This window comes from Scleropages formosus, chromosome 23 (assembly GCF_900964775.1).
Source record: "Scleropages formosus chromosome 23, fSclFor1.1, whole genome shotgun sequence".
NCBI classification, from domain to species: Eukaryota; Metazoa; Chordata; class Actinopteri; order Osteoglossiformes; family Osteoglossidae; genus Scleropages; species Scleropages formosus.
In genome coordinates, this window is record NC_041828.1 from 662,858 (window position 1) to 686,040 (window position 23,183).

The 23,183-nt window shown below is 55.5% G+C and overlaps 2 protein-coding genes across 3 annotated transcripts; one reads left to right on the forward strand and one right to left on the reverse strand.

The window, feature by feature from the left end:
• Positions 1 to 4,047: 4,047 nt before the first annotated feature.
• susd5 (sushi domain containing 5) lies at positions 4,048 to 9,691 on the reverse strand. Its single transcript, XM_018747840.2, has 5 exons — positions 9,294 to 9,691; positions 7,876 to 8,053; positions 7,097 to 7,215; positions 5,847 to 6,038; positions 4,048 to 5,411 (listed from the first exon to the last, which is right to left on the reverse strand). Exons 1-5 carry the CDS (start codon positions 9,376 to 9,378, stop codon positions 4,099 to 4,101), a joined length of 1,887 nt encoding a protein of 628 aa, XP_018603356.1. The 5' UTR covers positions 9,379 to 9,691; the 3' UTR covers positions 4,048 to 4,098.
• A 2,953-nt stretch (positions 9,692 to 12,644) lies between these two features.
• Positions 12,645 to 22,397, forward strand: fbxl2 (F-box and leucine-rich repeat protein 2). 2 transcript variants are annotated; one of them, XM_029248456.1, is made up of 15 exons: positions 12,645 to 12,714; positions 16,371 to 16,432; positions 18,175 to 18,229; positions 18,441 to 18,515; positions 18,799 to 18,893; positions 19,000 to 19,068; positions 19,296 to 19,391; positions 19,540 to 19,666; positions 19,889 to 19,963; positions 20,179 to 20,309; positions 20,450 to 20,510; positions 20,671 to 20,715; positions 20,817 to 20,873; positions 20,969 to 21,181; positions 21,303 to 22,397. In XM_029248456.1, exons 1-15 carry the CDS (start codon positions 12,679 to 12,681, stop codon positions 21,408 to 21,410), a joined length of 1,305 nt encoding a protein of 434 aa, XP_029104289.1. In that variant the 5' UTR covers positions 12,645 to 12,678; the 3' UTR covers positions 21,411 to 22,397. The 2 variants fall into 2 exon arrangements, with proteins under 2 accessions (XP_029104289.1, XP_029104290.1); XM_029248457.1 differs by having other exon boundaries at positions 20,182 to 20,309.
• Positions 22,398 to 23,183: the final 786 nt, after the last annotated feature.

Below are 23,183 nucleotides of genomic sequence, written 5' to 3' on the forward strand. Positions count from 1 at the left end.
AGCGGAGGGAGTGGCTGGGTGGGTCTCAACCCGATCCTCGAACCCTCCTGCAAAGTGCTGCAACAAGACTTTAATCAGCTTGCTGCGCATCCCTTGTGTCAGGGGTGTGGGTGAAAGGTCACGACGAGGCACGCTGAATAAAGGCTGACGCAAGTGTAGAGTGAAACCCTTCTCTTCCTCCATGGGAGGTTTGGAGCCCACATCCCAGCGGTCCCGTAGGGGGCGTTTCCCACTGTCTGCCCCCTTGCGCTGCTGAATTCTGGGCAGTGGGTGGCCTAGTGGTTAGAGCAGTTGCCTTACAGGGAAGATGCGCTGTGTGAATCCCACCTCCTGCTCCCCTACCCATGAGCAAAGTACTTGTCCTGAACTGATCTAGTAAAAAATTACCGTGTTGTATAAGTAAAATGGTGTCAATAGCTCAGTTCATGAACCTCAGTGTAAGTTGCCTTGGAGAAATTACTGTTAACAGTAGAGGGGAGGCACCATAGCTTTCCTACAGGTGTTTTGGTCCCCCCCCCCCCCAGTGTAAAGATGTCTTTCAGCTGAGCTGGTGCCTAAGTTGCCCGTGTGTGTGTTGTGTTGGTGTCTAGAGTGACTCACAACAGGTAATGTACTGCAGTGTAACTAGCAGTGTAAGTTACCACGGCTGTGAGGGTATAGGCTGAGAAGTACATAGTAATCCCTGTACACAGCTTCAGAGAAAAGCATCCGTTCAATGAATGAATGTCCATTGAAATGTGATGCATACTGTGTACATTACCAGGGTAAAACCGCTGTATGTGACAGTGGAATGTCTCGGCCCTGAAGCAGACTTCGTGTGAGAGGAGAAGAAAGTGACGTTCTGCCAGCCCAGCTCTGTGTCCTGCAGTCAGCAGCCTGTACTGTCCTTGCTCCCCCCACCCCGCATTTACCCCAGTGTGTGAATTTCCCTACCATTTGCCCTTTTAAGGCCCGAGGCCGAGTGGCGGCACAGACACGGCGCCCCTCCGTCAGCCCTAAACTATTTGGGGCCGTGTGCAAATGGGGGGGGTCTGTTTATTTCGGTCTGGAGAAACTCCATCATCAGGGCACTGGGACGGGAAGTTGTGGTGAAGCGCAGCAGTGGGCAGGAGGGGAAGGAGCCGGAGGATGGGGGGGTGCGGCGGTCACTGGTCCAGACAGCGCTCATCCCTGCTGACCCAAGACAAACACAGAGAACCGTGGTCCCAGACATTGTGCCGTGTCTCTCTACCAGCCAGGACCCGCAGCGGCTCCTTGTGTGGGAAAGAACCGCCCTCTACGGAGGGTCTCCAGGGAACCGCTGGCAGCGCACACGCACACTCTGCTCAAGGCATGTAGTGGACTTGTAATGCATACGCGCAGGTGTGCGAAGAACCGGGCAACGACTACGGGCTTATTTAAAGTGTGACATCATCACTCTGAAAGTTGTTCTGTGCAGCCGTCCCAGTAGAGGGATGGGTTCGAACCCGTGTTGGGAAAGCTGTTCTCTCTGTGAGAGTGAGCGTAATAATGTGTGAAACACACTTAGAGGAACAGGAAGTTAAGAAATGCTTTATTATGACGTCCCGCATCCCTCCAGGGACCACAGCGGCGTCAGCGGTCGAGTAGAAACGCGCACGCTGGTACCAGTGTCAGTCGGGGAAGTGCTGCTGGTTCCACAGCAGGGTTCTCATCTCTGCTCAGGTGGTGTGGATGATGACTGTCCTGGATGCGTTTACATTTGTCACACACTTTTCGCCACACCAACTTCCCATGAACTCTATATAGTGTTACTAGTCCACAAGCCTTATTCACCAGGGTAACTTACCCTGCTAGATCCACCACTTAGAATGGGTCACTCATCCATACAGCAGTACAACGCGCACACACACACTCTCTCGGTCATTCACACACGATGGGGGAACCTGAACAGCTTGTCTTTGGAGTGTGGGAGGAAACCAGAGCAGCTGGACGAAACCCACACAGGCTGAGCGGGGATCAAACCCCCATTCTTTCGCGCCCTCTAGACGCTGCGAGACCGCAGCGCTACTCGCTCTGTCGACAGAGGACAAGTTCTCAAAGAAAAACAAAAAATGTTTCCTTCCTGAAAGGGGGGGCAAGGCATGAGGCAAAAGTGGGAGGAGCCAACAGCAGCTCCACCTCTCCCTTGGTGCACTTGAGAGGACTGTCGGTCCACCTGTTACTCTCCAGTCTGTCGCACAGCACCCAGCAGAATGAAACGTGACGCTGACAAAAATTCTGAGCAGCCAATCGCATAGCTGGACACAATTTAGGATGAGCCAATCGGCGCTCCCTCAGTACTGCCAATAACCAATCAGGTGCTCACTGGAGACAGCTGAGTCCCAAGCGGGTCCGGTCCGACGTCGGTCTTCAGTCATTCGGCACCTCCTCTGCGGTCGGCCTCCTTCGGGGTTTGTGCGGGAGACGAGCGTCTAGATGGGGCCCCCAGGCTGTGCGAGTTCACGCCGGCTTTGCCGTGTCTCACCTGCGTGCGAGCGCTCGTCCTGCCGCACCTAGGTGAGAGGTGCCACACCCCCCCGGCCACCCTACGGCTAACGGCCTCCTGAGTCAGCATTCTGCTTACGGTCGCTGCCCTCGGCACCGCCGCGTAGCGTTTCTCCGACCCCCGGAAGGATGCGTAGAGGTGCGGACTAACATTTGTAACGTTTCACGCGGTGTAGCTAGCGTCCTCTCGTCCCAACACACTACTGCTGGTTATTTATATCTAAATCCATTCCTCATGTGTTTTATCCATTGTCTTCCACTGGGACATTTATTCACTTATCTGACGCTTTTCTCCAAAGCGACTTAATGTTAAACTACCTAAAGTTATTTACCCGTTTATACAGCTGGGTAATTTTCCTGTACCGATTTAGGGTCAGTACCTCGATCAAGGGTACTGCTGCTGAAGGTGGGATTTAAACCTGTGACCTTCGGCTCCAAAGGCAGCAGCACTAACCACTACAGTAGCAGCTGCCCTAAAATGTTCTGCTGTGATTCTGGTTAAAAAAAATGGCAACATTAACACCTGATTATTAAACAAATCTTTGTTTCTAAATACATTGTCTTCTCAAACTATTTTGAACGTTTCCCAACTTTCTGCTTAATTTTACTCTTTCATTAATTGCCCAGCTGGAGCAGAGCAAAAAAAAGACCTGCTTTCCCCCTCTCGGCTGACGGGTGGCGCTACGGAGCACCCAGACCGAATAGGACTGTAGGACCGTCTTCATTCAACTCAGTCCCACGGTGTTTACAGCCGCTGAGTGTCGGCGATCGATACCAAGCGGAGAGACGCCGGTCGTGTTTCTGGGCCGAATGAATCCACAGCGAACGGGAGCCTGTGGAAACGACGCTTTTTTATTTTCTGTCGTTTCCCCTTTGTTTTCATTTCAACGCAACTGCAGGTTAATAAAAGCAAAATGTAGCAACAACGTTTTATTTCTAACGTACAGGACCGAACCGGCGAGCAAACGGAGGGACGCGTGTATTGAGACGCTGCTTGTGTCTTAGCCGTCAAAGTGACTTTGAGTTACAAACAAATTAAGTTACCAACTGTGTGTATGTTGATCAGGTGACATTGAATACGTTGTCCTTTTTTCCTGTATTGTGAAAACGGGTTTAGTTCATCAGCCCTATGCAGTGTGTGTGTGTGCGTGTGTGTGCATGTGTGTGTGCGTGTGCGTGCGCGCACACTGAGCTACAAGGCTGGTCCTGCTTGAAGTTACCAGGTTTCACATCCGATTGACCGTCAGTCGTTTGCCTGCAGACTGCATTTGACCGTGAACCCATCAGAACTTTGAGCGAGAAGGACCGGGTCGGCCTGAAAATTAAGCCGCGTGGAAACGGAGAAAAGAAGAAAAAGGCAACAACACACACAAAAAGCACAGAAAGCTCGTTCACGTCCCGGGTGAACGAAAGGACGTGTCCAAGGTACTCCGTCTCCGTGGAGAGGGACCGTGTAGAAGGTCCACCAGAGCTGACCGTAGGAGACTCGCGCAGGGCGAAGTCAGACACCCAACCAACCAACCAACCAAGCAGCAAGCGCACTGTCACTGCGGGGTCAGCGTCGTCAGCTCCTCGCGGTCCGGGGTCGAGACCCTACACCTTCTGCTGCATCTCTATGTGCTGTGACCCGGTGCCGCTCTGGCCCTGACCGTTCATCTTGTAGACCGAGCTCTTTTGCTGCCTCTTCTTGCAACACCACACGGTCAAGGCTGCAGCCACCAGCAGGACGCACAAGGCCACGCCCACGATGACCGCAACCGGCCCCCGGCCCGTGAGCGAGCAGCCTTCGCCGACGCACGGCTCCTGGGTGGGTGGAGCTTCGGGCTCAGGGCCCCGCTGAGTCAGGTTCCGTTTCATGGGCTCCTCATACAGGCGCGTCCCAGGAAACCTGTGGGAGGAGTCGGTGGTGGCGCCCCCCGGGGGGGCCTCTTGGTACGGCAGCGTTACCTCTTCCCACTTGGTGGGACTTGGCATGTGGTCGAGGAGGGGGTACAGGGTGTCTGTGGTTGGCCAGGGGACCGTGGGGGGCGCGGCAGTCGTGCTGAGGTGTATCGGCAGGGGGTGCCGAGCGCTGGGCTGCAGGTCCACGTCCCCCCCGTGAGCTGTGGACGCGGGTGCTGGCCCTGCGGGGACGTATTTTATTCCGTAGCGGACGGGTCGAGTTGGGGACACCGTGACCCGCGTGAAGCCAGCGGAGGGGGCGGAGCTGGAGCGCTGTGGTTGGCCGGTCTCCACATGGTTGGGCCCGTCCGTCCTCCTGTCGTCCTCCAGCCCTCCGTCCTTCTCCTCTGCGGTCGACCCGGCGCCCGGCCTCCCCTCATCGTCCTCTTCCTCCTCCTCCTTCTCTCTGGCCTCCTCGGTGACGGGGTAGCCGTCCAGCCAGGACTCGTCGGTGCCGGCGCCGTGTTCACGGAGCCCCTCGTGGCCGTGGTTCTGGGGTCCCGTCTTAGCAACGTCCAAGGCCTTGATGTCCTCCTTGATGTCCTCCATGCTGCCCGATGACCTCACTCCGATGCGATTGTCCTCCTCCCAAGCCGGAGCCACCGTGACCCCGACGACCCCGGTCACCCTGGTGACCCCTGGCCGCTCAGGCTCATGGAAGGTCTCCGAGGGAAACCAGAAGAGATGTTTCTGGCTCAGCAGAGACACCGAGGACTCGGTGGACACGGAGGGCGGCTGGGTGTCCCGCTCCCCGTCCACGTCCTCCGCTTCTACACGCTGCTGCTCCTCCGGCCGTGGTGTCCGAGTACCCGGCCGGCCGCCCCGCCTTTCCCCCAGTCCCTGTTCCGGCTCGTAGTCCTCGGTCTCACTCGGGCTCGTCTCCTCCCGGCCGTCCGAGTCCTCGTAAGAGACGCGTCCCTCGCCAGGAAACTTGTCTTCGTAGTCCACCTGCACCTCTGTCTCACCTGGAAAACAGGGAAGTCAGCGGCGCGGGGCAGAGAGCAGAACGGGTCTGGCAGCTGGACGTGTGTCACGCGTGTGTGCGGTGTGTACAGGGAGAAGGGGGCGGGGCTTGGGTTCGACTGACCGCTGCGTGGACACGGCCAGTGAGGCTGGAGCGCTAAGTCCGCTGTTTGACCGGGGACACGCGCGGGGTATGTGCTGGTTGTGAAAACGAGGTGCATGATCACAGCCGCGACGATGCGTCGCACAGCGCTGTTCTCCTTCGCTTTGCGCTCCTCTCGCCGCAGTGCATTGTGGGAGAAACGATGTGATCGCATTGTTCCTCCTCCGTGGTCACAGTGTAACGTGCTGGAAAATGCGTCTGGAGAGGAGCGTGTCTGGCTGTGCGGACCTCAGAGAGGGCGTGGTCTGCGTGCGTGCGTGCGTGAGGGTCCCACCTTTGACGCAGAGCTGCACCTGGCCGTACCACTCGCCGCAGCTGTTGCACAGCAGGCTGAAGGTGCTCTGGCCGCTGGGGACGGTGTAGCCGGGCGCACAGGTGTACGTGAGCTCGTCGCCCATCTCGGAGCCCGTCTGCGTCTGCAGCAAGACGTGCGGGAAGGAGGGGGGGTCCCCGCACACAGCGACACCTGCAGGAACACGCCGGAAACTTGACACCCGGAGAACGCCGAGCCCAACCGGACGGCGGTGAGAAAACACAGGACCGCCTCACATCTTAGCGACGGGAAAACGCACTCGGGGCAGCTGCCTTTGGACCGAAAGGTCGCAGGTTTGAATCCCACCTCCAGCTGTAGTTCCCTCGATCAAGATATTTACCATGAATTGCCCCAGTGAAATGACCAACCTGTGTACCTGGGTAAGTAATTGCGAGTCGCTTTAGGGAGGGAAGTCAAAGAAGTGAATAAATGTAAAAACGTGGACAGGGTGGTAAAAAGAGAGGACAGAAAGGAGTAAGATCCACTACTAGAGAAGGAGAAGTCAGAGGACTCCGTGTGATCGCGACGCGAGAACAACGTCCTCTGTGGGTGATGTTGATGTCTGATAGAAATGTTGAGAAAATTTATTAATAAGACATTAATAAGGGAAGATGAGGGCAGTTTTTAACGATCATAAAGACGAGGAAAACTGGAACGTCGTCCTTGGTGCTGATGGAGAAATCAGGGTCAACGTCAGGCCAGGAGTGCACGCTGCAGGACGTTTCCCTCATGAATACGGCCAGTCAGGATTCAGTGACGAGCGGGAGCCGTCCCCTTCCCACCACACACACACACACACACACACACACACACACACACACACACACACACACACACACACGCTTCTGTTCCATTTTTGCTGTAAACCTCCGTATTTCCTTTGGAGGGAAAACAGAGGCCCAAGTGTATGGAGACAGACGCCGCTCTTTTCTCCGACTCCACTGTGGGCTTGGCGCTTTAACTGCACCACGACCGTTTCCTTTCGCTCTCCAGTGGTCAAACGACATCATTAATAACGAGGCACTGAGCTTCCGACCGGCTCGCAGTCCCGAAACGGCTGGGTTCGCCTCTGGACCGCGTCCTTCCCCTGTAGACCGCTAGTTCCCAGGAGCCGTCCACCGCAGAGGACACCGGGGTTCCGTCCTCGGCTCCACCTGGCCCCGGCACTTCCTGTCGCCCGCCCACCCTTAGCCGACAGGGTCACTACTCACCTTGGTCCTTGAAGCAGAAGATGTCCATTTGGCGGGTGACCACAGTCACGTTCTCCACCTTCACATGCGCCGCCTTCTTGCCCTGCTGACCGCGAACCGTGTGGTCGCAGATGATGGTCCTAGGAAGCCGAAGATCCACAGCCATCGGGTAAAGAAAGGTAAAGGAAGGTAGTCGCAGTTCTCTGTGACCGGGGACACGGCATCTCCACTCCCAGCTGATGGGACATGATGGACCGTCTCGCATGTGTCTAAATGGGAGTCCCTGAAAGTCTAAATATCACTTTGGGCTCAGGATGTGGACCAACCCGGCCCCCCCCCCCACACCTCATTTACATTTGGTCATTGATCAGACACTTTCCTCCACAGCTCCGAGTAAACAAAGTAAATCGGCAACAGACGACGAGCTCTAGACACGCAGCTTGTGTGTGTGACACCACCATGTTGCTGGGTCACATCCCTCCAGTAGCTCCTATAGAAGCGGCATTCAAACAGCAAATGCATAGATAATCATAGCAGGTGCTGTTGAAGGGAGGGATTCAGCAGCTCTGAGGGGAAAAGGGAGCTGATTCAACTCTACTTATGAACCTTAAATTCAAATAGGAAATATATTGATAATTGTAGCACGTGGTGTTGGACTCATTGACGGAGCTGTCAGGAGAGCGGGAGACAAGTGGCTCTCGAAAGCATCTCGTAATCGCGTGACAGCGAATGTTACTCGTGGATTCGTAGGCACAGCCGGGGGGTGGTGTGTCGGGGGGGTCTCGTCCCCGGACTCTCACCCGACAGCGGGACCGGCCAGCCAGCCACGCGTGCAGGAGGGGAAGGAGCACCTCCCCACGGCTTCCTTCAGCTCCTCTGCCGAGGCGAGTCGGGCTCCGTGCCTTTCGCAGACCTCCTGGGCCGCCTGTCTGTCCTCCAGCACAGGTGCATTGTGGGTCTCGACCAGGAAGAGCCAGCCTGGGAAGGACAGACCGAGGTAATAGAACTGACGGTCTCAGTACCGCGGTAAATAAATACCACAGTATCGTTTTCTGAGAACACACTTGGGTGGGTCCCGACATGCCGAGGTACGGTGACCTCAGGTGACCTCACGTTGCTCTGCCAGCGGAAGAACCTACACAAAGCCCAGTTATCACGGTTAGTAACCCCCCACGCGGCTGCTGACGCGGCCGAGTGTGTTGGGCGTCCCGTCGCGGAAACACGGTAAATCTTTTGAGAAGAGCTCAGCGTTTGGCTTTTCAGTCCTTCCTCCGACCAAGAGCTCTGCTGTCCCCACACGCCCTCCGCTTGATGTTCCGGAAACCCAACGTTCACGCGGCACACGGTTTCCCCCTATCTTGTTCGTACAAGCGAGGGCCGGCAGAAGCGACTCGGGTACCGCGGTACGCTACTCAAGGAGTACACAGCTAATCGCGTTGTCAGAGCTCCAAGTCCTTCTTATCGAAGGGAACGTCCTTCAGGGCGTCTAGGTGCTTCACTCCAGCGCCAGGGTCCCTGGAGTCTATCGGTGGCGGCCTGCAGCGCGTCGCACGCCTGTCGCACGCCTGTCGCACGCCAGCAAGCGCCGGGTGCCGGTTCAGGTAACGCACCGTGTGGGTCCTGGAGGCTGTTCACTACCCACCCGTTTTGACATCGATTTGAAAAGTCCCTGAGAGCTGTGCCATACACCTGTACGAAGCGTACACCTATATCTATACAATATCTATACCTGTATGCATTTATTCATCTAAATGACGCTTTTCTCCAAAGCAACTTACAGTTTTAAGGTTACAATTACAGGTATTACAAGCTTAGAATTATTTACCCCTTTACACAGCCGGGTCTTTTTACTGGTGTAATTTAGGTCAAGTACCTCAATCAGAGGTACTAGAGCCAGAGTTGGGGATGGAAGCAGTGATCTTTGGATCCAAAAACAGTAGCACTAACTACTACACTACTTGCTGCAAGTATACACCTGTACAATTACAATATCTATAGCTGTACCATTTGTATATAATAATGATGATGATGATGAAGAAGAAGATGTCTTCTCAGCGCGCCCGTCTCTCTCTCTCTAGTGTACTTTAATGGTGATTATTTCAAGAAGTTGCGTGCAGGGCGATGCGAGTTCCCGCGGTAATGATGCTGTAGTGTAAATAAGAAAAGTATCGACGAAATATTATATAATAAAGTGCCGCTGATGACAGGACTCTCTCACCTTCCGCCAGAACGACGGTCCGACCGCAGGTTCCCAGGAAGAGCAGCACCAGGAGGGTTCGGGTTCGGGATCCAAGTGTCTCCATCCTGCTCTCCCGTTACAGGTTACTTTGTTTTTTTTTGTTCACAAAAAAAAAACCCCACAGCGAGTGAAGATCCGTCCCCTGCCTGCCAAGCAAGGTGTGTGGAGCTGGGTTCGAGGTCCCGGGCGCCGTCGCAGACTCGGTGAGTGAGTGTGTGTGTGTGTGTGTGTGTGTGTGCGTGTGCGCGTGTGTGGCTGGACAGCATTTATTGCGCAGCGAAGAGAGCGGCGGGGCGCGCGCCCTTTCATCCCGCGATTCGGACAGCCACGTGCGAATGGACAGAGAGTGTGAGAATTGACGGGGGTCCGAGAGCAAACACGTCATGAGTCGCAGCTGGAGGAGCCGGGGTGGGGGTGGGGGTGGGGGTGCGGAGAGACGCGAGGACCAGCAGGGAACCCCCATGGTGCCGTTAGAGCGCGCGCTGGCCACGAGAGAACCTCTCGCACCCTCCCTCTAGTGACTGATGGGTGTGGTAAAACGGAGTTAAAGGGTGTTCGCTGTTCTTTTGCTTCCACTCACCACCGAAACATCACACACCGTTCGGGGGGGGGGTCGACCGAGGACACTATGGAAAATGTGGTCATGCTACACACAACAAGTGTGTGTGTGTGTGTGTGTGTGTGTGTCCTGTCTCACACCTAATGGATGATCTTTCCACCCGGCGGTTCTGAAACACTTTCCACTTTCATCGGGGGAGGGGGTGGGGGTGACGATGAGGAGAATTGGGTCGTGGGGTGGGGGGGCATTTCCCAGCAGGCCGAGGTGGCAGCGCCGGGTTGCGCACTGCTACGCGTACGGTTCGCCGGCACCCCCACCCCCACTCTGTGAGCCACACGTGGATCAAACTTGTCACACGTCCCAAATAGTGTGTGATGAAAACGTTCACCGCGACTCTTCACCGCGGGCTCCGTCACTCTGCTTGCGTCCATTTCGCTCCCGTTTTACCTTCGAGTCCCTGTCCGGCTGTGAGGAACGATAGCAAGTCATGTGTGTCCTTCTGAATATCAGGTAAACGAGCCATAAACATGACAGCGGTGACAGCAGTAAGCAGCGCGATGCTCGTAAACGGTTTCCATGGAAACCATGTAGCGTTGTCTCCGGAAGAGCCTTTCCCAGCAGTCTGGGTTCAAAGACGGCTGAAGCGGTGGAGGTCCCACGTCACCGTGTCCCCTGAGGACCGGGGTCCGACGCCTCTGCTGATTCTGATTGGCCCTCAGCTTAGTGGGCTCCGCGGGGGCTTTGTGGATGCTGACTGCTCCGCGCCCTCGGTGTCCTCCTTGGCTTCGGGTGACAGTCAGGGAGGTTAAACTAAGTGACTCGTTGGCCCAGATCGCCGGTGCCACGTGGAGTTAGTGACGGTGTCCGATGGGACGGTCGCGTTCGCGGCGAGCACTCAAACCGTGGCGAGCGAATCCAAGGCGAACACCGACACTTTTCTCGGAACCCCAGAGGAACGCTTGTCCGGGCCACGTCGTTTGGAACGGGGTCGAGGCAGACGGACCCCTGGAGCGCCAGGCCGTACCCCGCTGGCCGTATTCTTACCCCGTTTCACCGCAGTGTCATGAGTTTGACTCTTAAAGGAGCTCAACGGTGTCACAGATACAGTAGCGGTTCCTCCGAACTCTGGTCACCTCCAGCGATTCGGGGTTTCCTTTGGGGGGGGGGGGGGATTCCTCATGTCGGAGGACGCTGGTCATTTTTCAAGCGGTCAAACCCAGTCCCTCCCTGATGGACGGTCACTCGACCGCAGAGGCCGTATCCGGTCTCGCCGGTTCGTCCAGGTTCCCGAGCTCCCCATCCGTTTCTCGTCCTCCCGCCCACGTTGTAGCGGAATCCCTCGTGATGAATCGATCGTCTGACGGTCGAAGCGAATTGGCCACTTGACCGCAAAGGAACGTTGTGCAGGGGTGTGGGATCTATTTAAAGAGGACACTTAATTAATTGGACAGGACTGAGAGATTCTTAATTACCACGCAAATCTGAGAGAGGAGCGGAGGGTGGAAGATCCAGGGTACCGAGCGCTGTGAGCTGAGCATTCAGCTCTCCCTGTCACTGTCACTAGTACTGTCTCTAACCCCATTACTTCCAGCACTGTCACTATCGCTGTCACTGTCACTAATGCCACTAACGTGACTATGACTCCTACTAACTACTCTACCCTCGTGCTGGACTCCTTCATCGCTGGGCCGCAATGCCTTCTTCCGTTCAGCAACTGCATGTGAAACGATACTGACTATAAAAATATGAATTAAAGGACTTGGGCTCAGTTACAAGTGCGCAAACAATGAAAACATATCATATTAATAACAGAAACAAATGTACTACACATGATACTCGTAAACGCCAAAGCAGCACAACAACGAAGCTGTCACTAGCACGCCCCCTGGTGTCATGTTTCGGGAAAGGAGGTGGGAGCCGTGGGACTGGAGACGCTGCAGATGCTGGAGCCACTGGGTTTTGTGGGTGGGGGTCTCCAGTCCAAAGCAAGTTCAGTCATCTAGTTCTACTCTGGATTCTTGGATTGATTGCCTTTGTAGCACTGAGGGATGGGCACGTGTGGATGGGTCAGTTATCTCTAGTACTAGGACTGTATGGTTAAGTTATCTTTACTGTGACTGACTCTCCCATTCAGTGTTTGGAAACGGGTCATGGACTCTTTGTACCCTGAGAGCGTGTGAACACCGCACACACGCAGAGCGTCTCACACGCATCGGGACGGATACAGATGCACGCGCGCGCGCACGCACGCTTGGTTTTCCCGCAGAAATGACGTCACCGCGCACATCAATTTCAACCCCCCCTCCTTCTTCGCGCCACGGGCACTTGCCCCACTCGATGCGGGGGGGGGGGTGTCTGCGTGCGGAGAAAGCGCGCCTCCACGCCCCCCCAGAGAGGACGACGGGCCCGCGGTTCGGAGCGGCAGCGCAGCGTGAGGGGAAGTGACGTCAGAGGGGGCGGGGCAGCGCTGGGCGGGGCGTCTCCTCCATGTTATTATTGTTGTTTTGACTGTGACGGTCGAGCGGCCGTCCGAGCACCGCAGCGCCGCCGGGGGCGAGCACGCCGCATCGGGCACGCGGGCTGTGGTGTGGCCGCCGTGCGCGGTCCCGGTCGTCGCGAGAGACGGTGAGCGCGAGCGGTCAGTCGCTGACAGGCGGGCGGACGGACAGACAACACGCACCACACAGTGAGTCCGGCGACACACACAGTGAGTCGGTGCCCGCGGTGACCGCTGCTGGTGAGCGCCGTTGCGCTGCGCTGCGCTCCGCTCCGCTCCGCTCCGCTCCGCGGCGGGTGGCGGGAGTCATGATGAACGGCATCGGCGGCCGGGGCAGGTTCGAGGTGAGAGACTCTGTGTCTGTCTGTCTGTGTCTGTGTCTGTGTCTGTGTGTGTGTGTGTGTGTGTGTGTGTGTGTGTGTGTGTGTCACTCTCTCTGCGTGCGTTCGTGCGTGCGTGCGCGCGCGTGCCTACCACACCTGTGTTTTTTGGGCAGCGCACCGCGAGCCAGTCCTCGCTGTGATTGTGCCGCCTGTTAGATAACCGCCGCCACCATGTGACGCCCTGGGGTCTCGACCGCGGGCCCCTAGTGTGTGCTGGGAGGGCACACGCAGCGGCCTTCCTGCTTTTCCTCATCCGGATGACCTGGTGCCCCACCCACCACCCAAAGGCATGTCCCCCCCACCGTCACCTGCTGGTGGTGGGGGCTCTACAGGTGCCGCCGTTCAGCGAGGGTTTCGGCCCCTTTCCTGTCTGAGTTGGACGTGCAGTTGTTGGGGGGTAGGTCTATACTTTTTTTTTCTTTTACTCACCGAGGTACCCTGGTGAGGTGCATCGACACCTTCATCGCCACTGGTCTTCGAGGGCTCGGCGCTCAAGTCGCTTCCGCGGCGCTCGGCTCCTGTGCTCGGATTCATCAGGACTCGCGTCCGCAGGCCCCTGCTGCGATTTGCACCCGCGAACTTCCGCGTCTCGGACCCCCAGGCGAGCGGCCGCGCCCCCCCGACCCGGTCGCCCCCCCCCGCTGCGGAGCGCTTCCCTGCCGTCCGTGGCGTCCGATCGGCCGGCGGGTCCTCGGGTTTGACTCGTTGACACCTCCTTGCATCCGATTGGTCGAAATAGTGCTCGTGAGTCCAAGTCGACGCTTACCGGTCCCGTAGACGGAGAACGTCCCGGAGGCTCCGTGGAACGCAGAACGTTCCGCTCGTGTTCACTCTGCGATTCTGGAGTCCATCCGCCTGCTCTCTGCTCATCCTCACCTTCATCCTCCAGCGGTTCCCTTCGTTCCCGTCTCTTCAGGGGAACCCAGTGTTCGCACGATGGGTCCGACGTGCTCATCCTTGGTGCTTCTAAAGAATGTTCTGGCCTGTTTCGATCCAGCATCACCATCATCCCAGTGTTCAGTGCATCTCCTGACTGATAGGTCTTCTGATGGTCACTGACCCTGAGAGGTAAAACTTAGGTCTTCATGCTCAACGCTGAACTTTGCTGCTGCTCCTCTTCTCATGGCTTTCGTTTCCTTCGCAGTTAATCCGCTCTTCACCTCGCCTGTTCAATGGAGCTTCGAGGTCTTCATCGTCTGCTAGTAGCACGGTGTCGTGAGCATCTCGAAGACTGAGTTTCACAATCGGCGGAAGGAACATTAACCCTCGCCCTCCTCTTCTGTCCCACAGAGTGTTCAGTTCACGGTCCGAAAAGGTGCGGAGGACGTACACGCCCTTGTCTTACTGCTCCGTCCACCGGGGAACCGTTCGCTTTCTCCCCGATCTCTTCTAACTGTGGCCTCCTGTCCAGCGTACACGTTCTTCAGGAGAACGGTCAGGTGTTCCGGATGGAGCGTTTGTCTCAGCACGGTCAACGTGGTCAATTCCATCGAAGGTTTCGCCGTGTTCAGTAAAGCACGTGTGGAGCTTCTTTCGATCTCCGGCTTTTCCGGTTTTCCACCTCAGAACATCGTTGACGTCTCTTGTCCTTCGTCCTTCTCTCTCCTTTAGTGTTTGGCTGCAGTCACTGTTGAATGACCTTGACTGTGACCTTTTTATATGACACATTGGGAAACTGCCTGATGGTTTGGACACTTTGACCTGGGTACTCATCTTTTCCATCGTCTTGTCTGCTGTGTGGTCTTCCACATTTGTTGGACGCAGCGAAGCTCCTTGACTGATCCTCAAACTACTGCCAACACAAGTTCTGGAGCGGTAGCTTGTCGTCTTCTCATTTCAGTCTCTGTTCAGGCTTCTTCTTCGCTAGGAACATCTTCCACAATGTTCTGATGGCGGCATCTCCGCACTGCAGATCTTCGACATGCTCTTTCCGTCTCTGCTTCCTCTTCAGATGTGTCTGGATCCTTGAACGTGGCAAGTTGGGTTTGGAACTTCTTTTCGATTCTTCTGGAAGACCTCCCTGGTTCTTGCACGTCTCGTTCCTTCTTCACTTCCTGCGCTCACTTCTTCCATGAGATCCTTCTTCTGGCTTTTGGTGGTAGAAGACGTCGGGACGCTTATCAGGACAACCATCCATAGTCGCCATGAGTCGACGGCACCGAACAACAACATTTGTTTACTTTCAGCGCCTGCGGGGCACAACGCGGGGGAGTTCTCGCTGCGAAAGACTTCCGCACCATTCGCAGCCCCTCCAGGAGTTTCCGTGACTCCGCTTTTACCGTAGAGGAGAGAGTAATTGCATTTCTTTTTGCTCTTCTTATTTCAGCCCGGACCGAAGCCCATGCTCTACTGTAATCTCGGCCTGGATCTGCCACCTCTGGAGCCACCTGTTGTTTAAGGAGCCCCTGATCTGATCGTAGCTCTTTGCTAACTTTGTTATGCAAATTAGACAGGCGCAAGCGGCCGCAGATCAAAGGAGGGACAAGGTGGCGGGCGCGTGTTGGGTCGGATCCCCCAGGGACACGTATTGGGGAACAAACACGAGGGCCCTGCTCTGGCGAGCAGTCGCAGAGCGCATTGAGCTCCTGGCGCGTGGTGTCTGCAACAGCTGTTTCGCTTGATGGTTGTTGGAGGAGAAAGCAAACAAACAAACAAACAAGCAAACAAAAGAGGGGAGGCTGAGTGCAGTGGCGCACTCAAGGCCTAGGGGGTCTGGCTCCCTCATGACGCTCTTTGTCAATCTGAAGGCCCCCCAGAGTTGGTCTGTGAGGGAGGCGTCACCTCGCCTGACCTTATCTGACCTCACGTGACCTCGCAGTACTGTGTTCTGCTCAGGGTCATGAGCCCATTCACTCCACGCTGACTGATTGTCAGGGCGGCACTTTGACCACTCTATGTCCTCACAATGGGAGGAAACACCTTACTGGACGGTACAGCGGTGCCTGAAACACACCGGCTCCTCGTCCTACGAGCGCCGGAGCGATGAGTTTTCGGAGATACAGACACACTTATTCATCTTTTTACGCCATTTCCTTCCCCGCCATCACAAGGGTGACCAACAGGGGGGCAGTAAGGAGCGACCAGACTGAACCGGATGTGGAACCGCCTTTGTTCAACTCGCTGCCGCAGTGTTTACAGCTCCTGTGTGGGGTTCCCGCGTGGTGCTCGGTGATGAGTAGCAAGATGAGGGACGTTGGACGTGTTTACGGAATCAACGAGTGCACAGTGAGACAGAGCAGGACTCTCTGAAAACAGTGTATTTTTTACCTTCATAATGAATTTTCATGTAGCTCAGAAGAAGTAAGGATATCTTGCAAAACATTTTAGGTAATTTTACCTGTAGCTGAGATTTCTCTAGAACTGAGACTGTGAGACATAAATAAATGGAGGAACACCTGTATTATTAACCCTTCACTGACTGTGGTAAAACATTGGGATGTCGGAGTTACAAACAGCGGAAGTTATGAACAGGCATCCAACAGGTGCTGGATTTTAAACACAGGTTTGCATTCAAAATGTGTTCAAGTGAGAAGGGAGTCACGTGTGCGTGTGTGTACATGCGCATGTATATATGTGTGTGTAGGTAGCAGCTCGCCATCACCCTGTGTGCTTTCCAGGTTTTCTCCAGCAATGATGAAGCCCCCATCAACAAGAAGCTGCCCAAGGAACTGCTGCTCAGGTAAGATGGAGTGGAGAATGACCCCCCACCCTCACCCCCACGATGCTCCAGGTGTCCCCACATCCGTGTTCCTCGTCACACTCCAGGCTCCTCCTGCCCGAATGAACGTGCTGCTCGCTGACTCTCTGATGAAGGGTCGCGTGGGGCCACATGGACGCCTTGGCCTCGGGTTGAACCCGGGACACGGACTGCTGTGTTGACATCTCCTTTCTCGCTGTCCCCTAAGTTGCTCTTTACATTTACATTTATTCATTTATTGACGCTTTTCTCCAAAGTGACGTTCCTCTCATAGAAAATACTGTGTTCAGTACAGTAGGAGAAACAGACACTTAAATGCAAACGTGATTCTTAACTACAGTTTGTCTCACGTTCATCACACAAGTGACTCTATAAAACTTTACCAGAATATCACTGATTCTTGATCATATTCCTAGTATTTTTTTTTTTTTTTGGAGATACATAGAAACATTTACGTTACATTGCAGGAGTGGCTCTGTAAAGGACTGATACGAGCATCGTCACGAACATTTATACCTTACATGAACTTAGGAGATGATGGGTGAAGTGAGTCTGGAAGAGATTAGTTTTTTCTTTGACCGCAGTAGACCTTTTTAACTGCGAGACGATCTTCTGAGAACACGCGGTCACCGGCTCCGGGGCGCCTGGCTCCGCTTCATCCGTTCCTGGTATGTGGTCCCCATGAGGAGGACTGACCCCGTGACCTGCCGCTCCATCCATGGAAACTGTGCGCATGTCACTTTTCGATGGTGCCAAGACCGTACCGAATCGACGCCGTCTGGACCATTTGCAGCGGACTGTACAGGACGGTCACGCCTCCGATGCAGTTCACCTGACCCAAAAGGACCCTGGGCTGATCTGGTCTGATCTGAGGCCTCCTGCCCGCTACACCCATGGGCCTTTGGAGGTCCAGCTCGTTGTCCTGGAGCTCCTGAAACCAACCGCAGTGCAACGAGTCATGGGCTCCACGTGACCAGGATGTTAGATGGTCCTAATAATCTTTTGTGCTGGGAAGAGAGTAGGACGATGACACGGAAACAGTCTGGGGATCAGGGGAACACGAGGGCCAGAAAGGATGACATGTACATGGGTAACCATGGTAACACTAACCCGTTTCCTCTGAGACCTTGAAGAGCACCTGAAGTGGAGATGATGGGAAGAGACAGGGTGACCGATGAAACAAAAGTCCCTCGGAATTGTAGATTCGCAGTTTGGTCCTCGATGTGGTCGACTAAGCTTCCTGTGTCCCTCTTTGCTGCTGAATCCCTCCCGCATTGAAGAAGGGTCTTGAAGCCATGTCTTTGAGAGCCACTTGTCTCCTGATCTCCCAACAGCTCCATCAATGAGTCCAACACCATCTGCTATGATTATCTATGTATTTGATGTTTGAATGTCACTTCTAGAGGAGCTACTGGAGGGATGTGAACCAGCCACGTGGTGGTGTCACACACACAAGCTGTGTGTCCACAGTCCTGTGTGTGTGTGTGTGTGTGTGTGTGTGTGTGTGTGTGTGTGTCTAAAGCTCGTTGTCGTTGATGCTCTTTGTTTGTGATTTGTGCGTCACTTTGGAGAAATTACTTTGGAGAAAAGTGTGATAAATCACACATGTAAATGTAAAAGGGGCGGAGCAAATGGGGTGACTGTGGAAGGGGTGGGGCCTGATGCCATTCACTATTCCTTGGTCCTTTTCTCATTGGCTCTTCTCACTCTGCTCCTCCTCCTAGAATCTTCTCCTACCTGGATGTGGTGACGCTGTGCAGGTGTGCCCAGGTGTCTAAGGTAGGGACTGACCCAGTGTTCTGCAGCTGTTTGACTCTCATAACGTATAATACCGCGGTACATTCCGAATGCAGTGCTGTTGCCAAGGCCAAATACTTCCCTGCCTTCACCTTCATCAGAGGTGTTTTAGCAAAGAGCATCATGTCATCGTCTCATCAGGCTTCTCCTTTTCTTCATCTCTTCCCTCTCGTTCCTGCTCTGTCGTCCTCAGGCGTGGAATATTCTTGCACTCGATGGAAGTAACTGGCAGAAGATCGACCTGTTCAACTTCCAGACGGACATCGAGGTGTGTGGTTCCGGTCGCCTGCGAGACACGCAGTCTCTGGTGCCCGAACTCTTAAAAAAAAAAAAATAGACCCTCTTTGTTACGGGCCTCTGCTGCCCTTAAAAAGCCCCTCCACGTCTGGGCGTCCCCCGCAGTGAGGTCACATGGGGTTGCTCCCGTGTACAGGAACCTTTCATTGAACGATCTGTTAACGCTTGGCGTGCGCAGTGTGCCGAAACGTAAACGTGTGCTCTTTTTGTCCTCGTCTGTGGCCCCGGCCCTTCCTGCCAAACCCCACCCCCAGGGCCGAGTGGTGGAGAACATCTCCAAGCGCTGCGGGGGCTTCCTTCGTCAGCTCAGCCTGCGGGGATGTCTCAGTGTGGGCGACGCCTCCATGAAGTGAGTCCCGCCCCCTCCGCCGCACCCGGGTCTTTGAGCCAGTGGAAGTGCATCTGCTGGTGGCGGTTCTGCCCCGTCGGGTTCACTCGTTTGCTCTCCTCTGCAGGACGTTTGCACAGAACTGCAGGAACATCGAACACCTCAACCTGAACGGCTGCACGAAAATCACCGACAGGTAGGGCTTCCGCCGCAGCGGTTCGCGCCCGGAGTCGCCATGGCAACTCGCCGGCTAGTGGAACACACTGTTGTGCTCTTTTTTGTTGTTGCGTTGTTTCGCTGTGGTTCGATTCAAAGAGTGACTGAAACACTGAGCCGTCAGCTTATTTTACGATCGCGGTCGCCTGTCTCGGACGAACCCCGAATGACCGACCGACCGCTTCTTCTTATCCCTCGCCCCCACAGCACATGTATCAGCCTCAGCAAGTTCTGCTCAAAGCTGCGCCACCTAGACCTGACCTCGTGTGTGTCCATCACGAACCACTCGCTGAAGGCCCTCAGGTAGCTCCGCCTTCCTCTGCCCTCCTCGTCCCACTCGGCTGTCGTGGAGCTGTTGTACTGCTCTCCCAACTTGGGGTGATCACGCTGTCAGGGATGATGGGGCTGTTGTGTGGTTGTTTCCATGGTGACTGGTTCCCCCACCCCCCAGTGAAGGCTGCAGGGGTCTGGAGAACCTAAACATCTCCTGGTGCGACCAGATCACCCGGGATGGGGTGGAGGCTCTCGTGAGGGGCTGCGGGGGGCTCAAGGCCCTGTTCCTGAGGGGCTGCACACAGGTGGGTCTGAATTTTCCGGTATCTGGGTCACACTGGGTTTGAGACCCTGCTTCAGTGTGGAAGGGTTCAGCAGCTCTGAGGGACACAGGGAGCTCGGTCCACCACATTGGGGTCAAAACTGAGAACTTCATCAACAGCTGTGTTATTTTAAAGTTTCCTCAGTAATGGAATGATAGTTTGCTGTCATCTCTGCGGTGTTTGTGTGTGTGTTCACTCATTTAGCTAGATGACGAGGCACTGAAGCACTTACAGAAGCACTGTCCAGAGCTGGTGACTATCAACGTGCAGTCGTGCACAGTAAGTGTTTAAGGGGACCTGAAGGTGTGGACGTGGCTTGGGCTCTGGGGGTGTGGCCTAGGGTCTGGGGTGTTAGACTGTCCTAAAGCTCTGAGTTACACAAATGTAATGCGAGCTGCGTGTCATTTTGAGGCAGAAGGAAACCTACACATGGCGTCAGTGTTTGGGAAGGGAGTACAGGGTGTGTGTGCACTGAGGGAGACCCCCCACCCCAGCAGGTGACGGACGAAGGCTTGGTGGGACTCTGCCGGGGGTGCCACAAGCTACAGACGCTCTGCATCTCTGGCTGCAGCAACATCACGGACGCCTCGCTCACCGCCCTCGGCCTCAACTGCCCCCGGCTGAAGTAAGCGAGCTGCCGGTGCCGCCGCCGCAAACGCAACCCCCACACACCCTGACGGGGCGCTCCGCTCCCACACGTAGCGTTACGTAGAGGCTGCCGGCTCCAGGTTCGGCACTGAGCGCCTGCTACCGTGTGTTTCTCAGGATCCTGGAAGCGGCCCGGTGTTCCCACGTCACCGATGCTGGGTTTGCGATCCTGGCCAGGGTGAGCGGCAACCTTGAGCGCATTTGCACTAACTGAAAATACTGTTAGTGCTCTTTGGCAACACTGAGAGGAATTCTTGTGCTGCGTGGGTGGAACCTGACAAGCCCCGCCTCCATCCGTGCAGCAGCTCACCGGAACTCCTGTGCCTCCTCTCTTGCAGAACTGTCACGAGCTGGAAAAAATGGACTTGGAAGAGTGCATTTTGGTAAGAACGCGCCGTGTTGTTCGTGTAAGAATGCTTGACGGAAATCCCGTTCGACTGGCTCTCCTGACTCCGCCCCCTGTCCCCTCGTCGCGGACCCACAGCTAACAGACAACACGCTGCTGCAGCTCTCCATCCACTGTCCGCGGCTCCAAGCCCTGGTGAGCTCTCGGCTCTCGCTGCCGGTCTTTGCCGGCCCGTGGCGCCGTTCCTCCGGCCCTCGGCCAATGAGCTCGCTCTTCCCTGCCCCCCGCAGAGCCTGTCGCACTGCGAGCTGATCACAGACGACGGCATCCGGCACCTGAGCGGCAGCGTCTGCGGCCAGGAGCGCCTCCAGGTGGTGGAGCTGGACAACTGCCCGCTCATCACGGACCTTACGCTGGAGCACTTGAAGAGCTGCCACCGGCTGGAGCGCATTGAGCTCTACGACTGCCAGCAAGTGACGCGCGCCGGCATCAAGAGGATCCGGGTGAGTGGCGCACGGCATCGTGGGAACGTGTCGGACGAACGTCTGTTCTGAACATGTGGCTTTCGTGACTATTCACTGTGTGTGCGTGTGTGTGTGTGTGTGTGTGTGTGTGTGTGTCCAGGCGCACCTGCCGGAGATCAAGGTCCACGCCTACTTTGCCCCCGTGACTCCGCCCCCCTCGGTGCACGGCGGGGGGCAGCGGCTCTGCAGGTGCTGCATAATCCTTTGACGGGACAACGGCTGGGGGTGCGGGGGGGTCTCTGTGTGAAGTGTGAATCACCATTAGCGTTAGCCGTGCCGGCGATAATCACTGCGGCCTCCTGCCCGGGTGCTGCCGAGGTCAGGGGTCAAAGGTCAGACGCGAGGGACGAGGAGGAGCGTAGCAGATGGCTCGTACGGACGGAACCCCTCGCCTTCCCGTCTCGCCGCTATGCTTTTGGCCGTGTGGGGGGCCGCGGGGGAGCAGCGGTGTCGGTGCTGCTGGCTGAACGAGCGAGTGACCCGAGGATGTGCGGACGAATGGGGCGAGGAGCGGACGACACCTCGACGCCCCACACATCACGAACTCCAAGCATCAGAGCTGCCAATGTGTTATTCTGCTTTCTCCTGTGGAACTGTGGGATATTTGCTGGCTGGAGGGCAGGTCGCAGCCCTCGTCGATTTGCACACGTTTGTTTTGGGTGATGTTTCCGATCATTCGTGCATTCTGGGACTTTGAGTCTGACGTTTCATTAGAGCCTGCGTGGGGAGGAGGAGGATCCGGGGGTGGGGCGGGTGGTTTGGGGTGGGGGCTTGTCTCCGTTCCTCCGGCCTACGGAGAACCCTACCCTAAGCGGTGACAGAGAGTACCCTGCAACAGACAATTTGCTTGCAATGTAACAGTAAAACTGACAAATATTAAGAAACAAATAAAATTATCGTCCAGAAACACTCGAGCCCCTCGCAGACAGTGTTCTTGTGTGAACTGAGTGTAACACGTGCACACGGGGCGCCAGCTTCCTGCCACCGAGCACGAGTCAAGCTGCGGACGCACTCTGGCGTCACCAGGAACGAAAAGTTAGCGGCACCCATGTCCCTCGCTGTACTTCCTGGGTCGGCCCTGTAAAAGTCTTGGATACAGCCACACTGGATAGAAAAAGTGTCTAAGGCTTTTTAAACTTTTTTTTTTTTTTTTTTAAAAAAAAACACGTGGGACCAGCATTAAAATTAAACGTAAAACGACTGCAAATAAAATTCTGTCATGTCCACAAACTCCTATTCCGTGCCCATTGTTGCCTCATTTGTCCCGTAAACACGCGCGACGTCCCCCGTCTTCCTATTGATCAGTGATGCTCGGAAACGGCAGATGGGAGCCGTAAACACTGTGACGGCGAGTTAAACTAAAGCGGCCCCATACTGCTACAGTATTCAGCACATTCTCTCTCCAACTGTTAGACATTTTAGAAAACAGGTAAGGGAGAAAAATGAGATTAAAAATTCTACAAACCAGGAAATATAAAAGCCCAACAATGCCTTCAGCCAGCTGTTCAATGGGGCGGGTCCATAATCCACGGTGGTTTGGGCAGTTATCTGTTGGGGGTCATTAGGGGCGACGCTTGCTCTGTACGGTCATGTAACATATAAAGGAATATGAGGAGCAGGTGCACCCTGTAGCGCAAACCACTCTCTCTTCCCTCACGATGCTCCTGTATTCCAGGATGATCAGGTCCCCACACAGGCCGGATGAAGTACAACACCCTCCACAGCCCCCTGCTCGCCAGCACTAGATCTAAACCTCCTTACACCTTTATGGAGTTCCAGTCCTGGTGAGCGCAAGGTGAAAAGGAAATGTCCACCTCCTTCGTCCAAAGAGGAAGGTCCTTCCTACTAGTACGCTGTGGGTCCTCAACGGAACCCCTAACGACCGTCTAACGTCAGGGCCTAGTGTGTCCAGCAGCACTTGAATAAACATGCAAGCTATTAATGGAAGTCTGTGGACGCACGGGACAGGACACACGGCAGT

What these genes read in the sequence shown, in the direction of transcription:
- susd5 (XM_018747840.2), bottom strand. Translation starts at nt 9,378, where the DNA reads ATGGAGACACTTGGATCCCGAACCCGAACCCTCCTGGTGCTGCTCTTC. An exon ending in CTGGCCGGTCCCGCTGTCGG is followed by an intron (nt 7,216 to 7,875) that starts GTGAGAGTCCGG and finishes TCGGCTTCCTAG; the next exon opens with GACCATCATCTGCGACCACA. An exon ending in CTTCTGCTTCAAGGACCAAG is followed by an intron (nt 6,039 to 7,096) that starts GTGAGTAGTGAC and finishes GTGTTCCTGCAG; the next exon opens with GTGTCGCTGTGTGCGGGGAC.
- fbxl2 (XM_029248456.1), top strand. Translation starts at nt 12,679, where the DNA reads ATGATGAACGGCATCGGCGGCCGGGGCAGGTTCGAG. An exon ending in TCAACGTGCAGTCGTGCACA is followed by an intron (nt 19,964 to 20,178) that starts GTAAGTGTTTAA and finishes CCCCCACCCCAG; the next exon opens with CAGGTGACGGACGAAGGCTT. An exon ending in CTCAACTGCCCCCGGCTGAA is followed by an intron (nt 20,310 to 20,449) that starts GTAAGCGAGCTG and finishes TGTGTTTCTCAG; the next exon opens with GATCCTGGAAGCGGCCCGGT.